Source organism: Heliconius melpomene, chromosome 4, assembly GCF_056956725.1.
Source record: "Heliconius melpomene rosina isolate 202511_hmr_F chromosome 4, ASM5695672v1, whole genome shotgun sequence".
In the NCBI taxonomy this organism is placed as follows: domain Eukaryota; kingdom Metazoa; phylum Arthropoda; class Insecta; order Lepidoptera; family Nymphalidae; genus Heliconius; species Heliconius melpomene.
The window spans coordinates 2,079,413-2,087,281 of NC_140392.1; the positions used below are offsets into that span (position 1 = coordinate 2,079,413).

Consider the following 7,869-nt stretch of genomic DNA (forward strand, 5'->3'; position numbering starts at 1 on the left):
ATTTTTAACATATATTTTTTTAGTTTCAACTTGTACTCTGTATATAATAGACAGAGATAACAACCTTTTCAACCCAATCTTACAAACAATGCGTATTGAGTGGTGGAATTTTAAACTGTCTTGTCTTGTTACAAGAACGAGGAAACGTACCATTTGGCTTGAACCGCAGCCGACAACAGCACCACATATTACATATAAAAGTAAAACAAACCATTTTAAACAATTTCGGCGGCGGTAACTTGCGGCATTCAGTTCTGCCACTCAACACGCAGCAAATTCGGCAGAAATTGCGGAACGGAGTGTCTTAACACTAGGTTCCCTCTGCCTACCCTGCTGTGTGCGGGATACAGCGTGAAGCTGATTTGACTAGATTTAAACAATTTCCCATTATGAACGTACCCTTACAAGCAAATCTCGGGAGTCACATGACTACACTGCACTAATTTGTTTACCCAACACCGTCGCCGTCACGAAAACTAACCGGATCGAATACATATGGATATGGGAAGCTAGTTCGTTATTATTAAATATGTACCGACAGTAGTGGATTGTTTGGATATGTAGTGCGTGGTTTCGTGGTCAGGTAATGTGTTCATATGAAATTTTTTGTTATTTTATTTAATTTAATATATTTAAAGATATAATTATTATGTAAATAGTTCATGTAAAGATACAAAATTATAATAAATTATTAGTTTAAATAACAAATTCATATTTGTACAAGGAGGTAATGCATTCAAACCCCGAAAGTTGTTAAATGTTGAATTCCTTTTTATTCTTTATATTTTTGAATAACTTCTTCTTCTTCTTCTCTTTGTATATTTATTTATAATCATTGATAATAAGAGAGAGATATTAGATTTTTTTTTACTTAAAATACATAAAATCTAGCAATACCAACTAATGCCTATATCGACACGTCATAGGGACGTTACATCCGACCGCCACTTTACAGGTGCACTTACAGCAAAAATGTTCTTCAAAAACTTCGCTGTTGCCACGATTCTTCTCCACATTAGTGGGATAGCAGAAAGCGGTTTAGAAGAAGATATTCTCCATAGAAGTAGAAGGCAACTGCTGTTTCCCAACTCTACATTATTGCAAGTAAGATTTTTAAAATAATAACTTTAATAAATAACTTTAATAATTTATAACAAACGTACAAAAATTGCTTGAAAAGTAAATAATAGTAATATATGGTACAGTGGTTAATAGGTCTAACCGTCTCCGTCACGACGGCTTCATGTTATTTTTTTTTTATTTATTTGAAAATTAAAGCAATATTATTTATATGAAATAAATACATTATTAAAATGAATTTAAACCCTTTGCTAGAAACTGGCTAGCAGAATTTTACACAAAATAAACAATATGACCATGTAAAAAATATATTTGTAAAGGTTATTGAACTGAGCTTACGTGAACATAAATGTATGAAAATCATGTAAATTAAATAATTTAATAAATTTTATATCTTAAAAGTTCATATTACACTAATCTAACTGGACCAGAAAACACTTAATATACTTACTTGTATAATATAATACAAGTGGGCGCGCACAGCTTCGCCCTCTTATTTGCACCCTTAGGGATAAATTCTAAGAAAACACGATTTTTAAGAGCCTGTATTTAAATTTTTATAAAAATCGGTGGCAATTTAAAGATTTTTCCATACCAACTTTCAACTCCATATTCACACCCCTAGGGAATGAATTAATATAAACCACGAAACATGTGTTCAATGATATATTTTGAAGAGTCTAAATTTCAAATTTTATAAAAATCGGTGGCGATTTAAAGACTTTTCCATACAAACTTTCAACCCCTTATTGGCACTCTTATGGGGTAAATTCTAAAAAACGGTGAAACACGTGTTCAATTAAATATTTTTAAGAGTCTGAATTTACAATTTCATTAAAATCGGTGCAGATTTAATTTTTTTTCCATACAAACTTTCAACCCGTATTTCACCCCTTTAGAGTTAACATTTTTCAAAATCCCTTCTTAGTGGATGTCCAGATTACAAAAGTAAACATCTGTCCAAATTTAACGTTTCTACGCACAGCGGTTACGGCTGTGCGTGCGTCTTACCTCAGTCAGTGAGGACAAGTCCTTTTATATATATAGATGTCGTATACGAGTATGTTGGAAACGAAAAAAAATTAAAGTCTACTTTTCCGGTTTTAGCATTTACCACTTTATCTATTATTTACGTTTTTCTATACCATAGCATAAATCTACGACAAATTAATTTATATCGTGATATACTCGTATTATTACTTAATAATCTTACTTCACTTCAGTATAATAAAGCTTCTTGAAGTGCCCTTACACATTCAATGTCATGAATTCAGGCGAAAGGGGAGTCTCGAGACGGATCCTACTATAAGCACTTTAAAAAACTGTACCAAAAAATTTACAAAGTAAAACCAATCCTTATTTGTATTTAAATATTTCACTCCCCCGAATGGGAATCGAAGTCACAATCATCGCGTTTATAGTCCATATATATATTAGATCGAGCTCAGTGGCATGCCATTGGAGAGGCCTATGTCCAGCAGTGGACGAGGACAGGCTGATGATGATGATGATGATGATGATGATGATATATATTGTATATAATGTTACGGTTATGGTAAATATTCTTATTGGTGTTTTGAATTCTAATTGATACATACACAATCTATGAGACATGACGTCAAAAATTTCGACTTTGTAAATATTATATTTGAGTATCCAATTTTGATAATTATGCCAACGATGACAAGAAAACTTTGTGCTACTCGATATTTATTGATTTAAATATTTGTTCAATTTACACATGTTTATTTTATTAACATTAAGGCCGTCGTTGCGCAGTGGCAGCATCTGTTAATTCGATAGTTATGGATTTGATCAATTGATGATTGAATTAGAGAAATAATAAGTTTTTTACGATTCTATAACCAAGGGGTAAAACAGAACCCTGTCACTAAGACTCCATATCACTCTCTGTATGTCTGGCTTTTGTGCTCGAGTCCCACTCGCGCTTGGTTTTATTAAATTTTTCCACTTTGGTAAGAGAAGCGCAGCGTTTAGTTCCACGACGACTCAATAATTTTCTTATTATTATAAGATATGACCGACCTCTATCTACTTTTATACTAATCTAAATATAAGTAAAAAAACCTTTTTAAAATTTTCAGTTAAATATTGGAGTCGGTACGCCCACGCCCATCAAGACTATCCTCGTCAACTGGGCCTTACAACTCAACTTTCAACTGCCCTGGAATCGAACTCAGATACCTGTAGATATATTTGGTGCTAACTCTGGCTACGTAGGCTTTGCTAAAAAGAAACGCGAAATAGATTATAGAGAAGACGATATAAAACTGACAGATATTTATAGACATGTGGAAGAAATATTAGACGGGTAAGTTTCTTATATTTTCTTTTAACTTTACACCTTTATCCCGCAAATGTCAATTTAGTTTTATAGTAGACCTGTTGTATAACGGTATAATGATTGTTTATATATTTATTATATTCTTGAAGAATTAGAAATATTAGAATTATTATTTCGATTTAGTGTAGACATTCCGTTCCCCAACTCAACGCAACGCTTTTGCCTCGACAACAGAGCAAAGAAATGAAAATATTAATTTAAATAAATATTTCATTTTCTCGAGTGGGGATCGAACACACAACCAGTCACGTTGACAGTCACACTTTGAGCACTTGCACCACGACTGGCCTCAATTGCTGTTAAACGTTGTTATTTTGTTATAGCTATACATGAGAGTGGCAAAACAAATAGACCTTGCTTGACAGAAAACGTAATTAAACGCCACAATTATTAAACCAAACAACACAAAAATATCTAAATATCATAAACATTCCCCCTAACGGAAATTGAATCCACGACCACCGCGTATACCCTTAGAGGGTTCCCAAATGCGCCACTATAGCGTCAATACATATATCAAATCTATACCAGATAATGCGCAAAGTAGCGAGCCTTACCCTAACGAGGGCTGGCCACTTGCCAAGCTTGCTATTGATTGCACTTTGAAATGAATAAAATTTATCTGCACGACAAGATCGAAGATTTCAAAGGTTTTTAATGCAACATTCATTTAAATATACCATCTTAAACACTATTATGATTAATTTTTTTTATAAATATTAAGGCGGAATCGGGAAGCCACTGTAGACACGGTAGTTGTGGCTTCAATTCCAATTTTAGAGGATTATAGAATTAATTACTTTCATCGCTCTGCTAAGATAAAACGCGGCGTTGAACTCAGTTACTCAACACGAAAAAACTGGATAGGTAATATAGTCTAGTCTAGTCTAGTCTTTTCTGACTAGTCTTTTTCTGCCTCGTTTTCGTGTTTTCTTTATATTTTAATTGAAGAATTTAAAAAAATGATTGCATAATGTTAAATAGCAAAAAATATTTAATTCCTCTATTGGGAATAGAACCTACAACCGTTGTGCTTACTCAGACACTGTGCCCGTGTGGCTCAAGCCTCTTTTTTAAGCTTCATTCATAATACCAAAACACAAAACCTAAAGAAATAAAAAACAACCTATTTTATTAGTTAAGCTTTTTCGTCTTATACATATTAATAGCAATGAAAATATTGCTGTAGATATAATAACTAATAGAGGGTGTTACACAAACAAGATCTCAATTAAATGAACAGCTTAGAGCTGTATAATCTAAACTAGTATTTCCTAGGATATCACTTTGAAAACTACGACATAACTTAATAGGGTAAAGATATCAGTAATTTATTACATTCTGACAGTAGAAGCTACAGGAACCAATTTTCACATAAATTGCCTTTGTCAATTTCCATTTTCCGAATGTCATTTAGTATAATTTATGGTTGTTTATCCATTCCGATAAAACTCCGATACAATATCTGTGGGTGAAATATGATTTTTATTGATTGGCTGTTACATCTCGAGCCTGCTCTTAGTGGAATGGTTATATTTCATCTAGAATGTACAAGTGCTATATACTCGTGGAATACCTTTTGCTTCTTGAAGTAGAATAATATTATTAGTTCTTATCAGCAACTTATTTTAAATACAATCTAGGTATATAACTATATTTAGTAAATGAATACGTTCATAGAAATCGATAAACATTCAACCATGCCAGTCAACGCGCAAAGGCACAAGAATGTGATTGTAAACGTGACAGGTTATGGGATGGCAGGATAAGCAGTGGGAACCTGGGAACCTAGTGTTAAGGTACACTGCTCCCATAAGGACACTTCTATTCCCCACTTTCTGCCGAACTCTGAAGACATGTTGGATGGCGATTCTCAAAGCAGCGCTTTCCCTCGTTACCAGAACTAATTTCCTCGAATGTGAATCGAACCCACTACCCATCCCATTCACAATCACTGGTAACACACTAAGTAATAAATATAAATTATACAAACACACATAAATCAGTAGAAACCCTTAGATTAGTTCATCCAATCCCAACACCTCGATCCACTATAATATGCTACGCTACATTAATTATGTCACTATAACAGTATACTATTATATTACATACCATTTTTCTTATTAAGCCTGTCACTTTTATAGTCATCCCTTTGCTATGTATGGGGTATTTTTCCCAAGGATTCGCTGACACATTGTAATTAATAAATAGAATGTCTTTTGTTATTAATGTTATCTATTATCTATATCTATACTAATAATATAGTGTAAGGTTGATCGCGCTTATATCCGGAACTAGGACAATTGAAAAATACTGTGATAGGTTGTCCGATTATCTAAGAAGAGTATAGTCTAAAAAATGGTGTTCGTTTAGATGTAATCTACTGTACCTAAGTAGGTAAGTACCTCGGAAGGAGGTTTCTTAGATTTTATGATTGTGGGTTTCCTATTAGCAAATGTCACTTACTTTCTATAAAACTGACGGCTCGCAGTGTTGACGTTCGTTTAACACCGAATATCTCAAATTGTCGTATCGGGTGGAAGAACGTAATGATTTAACACTCGGTCATCTTTACTATAATGGGAAATGTTTTTTTATTACCTAAACGACAGGCTATACTAAATACTTAGATGAAAATAAAACTAAAATCGAACCTGCAATCTTAAAAAATAGTATTCGTTCTAAATACATTTACGTTTAAGCTTGTTAATAACAAGAAAGTTTACCTCAGTCGCCGCATTGCTGAATTTTCTATCAAGCTGTATTGCATAAACGTTGTCCCATAGGAGTATATTAGTGGTCAAAGTAAGCCTTTTATTTACTTCATATATAAATGTAATATAGGATTTAGTATAAAATTGTTTTAATTTATTTTACAGGATTTTTCATAATTTTAATAATTATTATGAATTCAACTAATTGTAAATTAATTAAGAAAGAGCCGTTATGCCAGGGCACCAGGGTAAATGGGATTGTGAGTTTGATTACCACTCGGGGAATTAATTATTTATTTATATTCTTATTTCTTCGCTTTGGCGGTAAGTTCCACCACTCAACATGGAATGCCTCAAACGGCATCTCAAAGGGGAAACTGGGCAACAATGTCTAAACACTAGATTCTCTCTGCCTTCTCTGCTATATGCGGGATATAAAAAAATCAAAGGCAAAACATAATTACTTAAATATTTTTCTCTATATAATCCATAAAATATTTCAGGCTCGGCCACAACGGCACGTCGTGTGTGCTCCGTACATTATGTCAGCTCGGCAGCGAGCCGCTACACTCTGTAAATAACGAGGATCTCCTGCACGAAATAGCTACTTTTGTACTCAAGTGAGTATATGGAAGTGTTTAACCGATTTTGAAAATAGTAAATTTGATCTTTGTTTTGTGGTTTAAGAAATTACTGGTTTAAGTTTTCACTTAAATCTTTTTTATACTTCTGTTAATATTTTATTGTAATATCACTTTCTTTTAAATGCCTAATATAAGTAAATACTACTGATTTTTTAATAATTTCTCTGGAAATTGTGTATGTATTTGAATATTGTAATTGAAATAATATACCGGTGTTGTGTTTCGCTACTCAAAACGTAATGCCTCCAGAATTCCGCGGAAAGTGGGGAATGAAAGTGTCTTAATGGGTCTTTATAATTTCTAAAAACAAAACTTCGAAATTATAGTACTTTTTATCTTTAGTTTCACGCTCTATCACGCACAGCTAGATAGATAAAGCCAACCTGGAAACCAACGTACCACCGAATTCTGGTGGCGGAACTTAATGCCACAAATGACAGTAATAACTAACTGTTATCTTTATTTCTAGTCCCTCAAATGACATACTAAATGAAGAGAGCGAAGAATCAAACCATTACGTGGAAGCGTTTAACTCTGGACATCATCAAAAAGATTGTAACATGTTATATGAAACTTGTTCTATTTCATTGATTGACATGTTTTCAACTTTACATTAAAATAAAATTGTTTTTGTACATTTTTTAAGTGTTTATTTTCGATCAACTAAGTATATCCTACCGTACGTAATCTACTTCTTTTTTTAAATTTTAGCTTGACCTTGTAGTAAGACACTCTGTTCCTTCCTTTCTGCTGAAATTTCGAGATATCATTGCTTACCAGAACGAGGAAATAAAAATAAATCAAATAGTCCCCTCGACTGCAAACATCACGTATAGTTTGTCCTACCGTGCTCCATCGGCCTCTTAAGAAACTCGATTTTATAGAAGAAACGTAAAAATATTAATTGAATACATTCTCGTCTATCTAGAAATCTTGCATTACCTCGAGTCAAATCTGAATACATAATCACCGTACTTGAAGTTCTTATAATATATTAGGATTTTTTCTTCAGCAGCAAAACGTTAAATTGTAAATATGAGGTTTGTGGGTTTGATTCTTACTCGTG

At 33.1% G+C, this 7,869-nt stretch overlaps 1 protein-coding gene across 1 annotated transcript; it reads left to right on the forward strand.

The window, feature by feature from the left end:
* The first annotated feature begins 470 nt into the window (after positions 1-470).
* Positions 471-7,420, forward strand: LOC146539393 (uncharacterized). The gene is made up of 5 exons (XM_085184946.1): positions 471-583; positions 956-1,104; positions 3,186-3,412; positions 6,663-6,779; positions 7,273-7,420. The coding sequence occupies exons 2-5, from the start codon at positions 973-975 to the stop codon at positions 7,418-7,420; spliced, it is 624 nt and encodes a 207-aa protein (XP_085041072.1). The 5' UTR covers positions 471-583; positions 956-972.
* Positions 7,421-7,869: the final 449 nt, after the last annotated feature.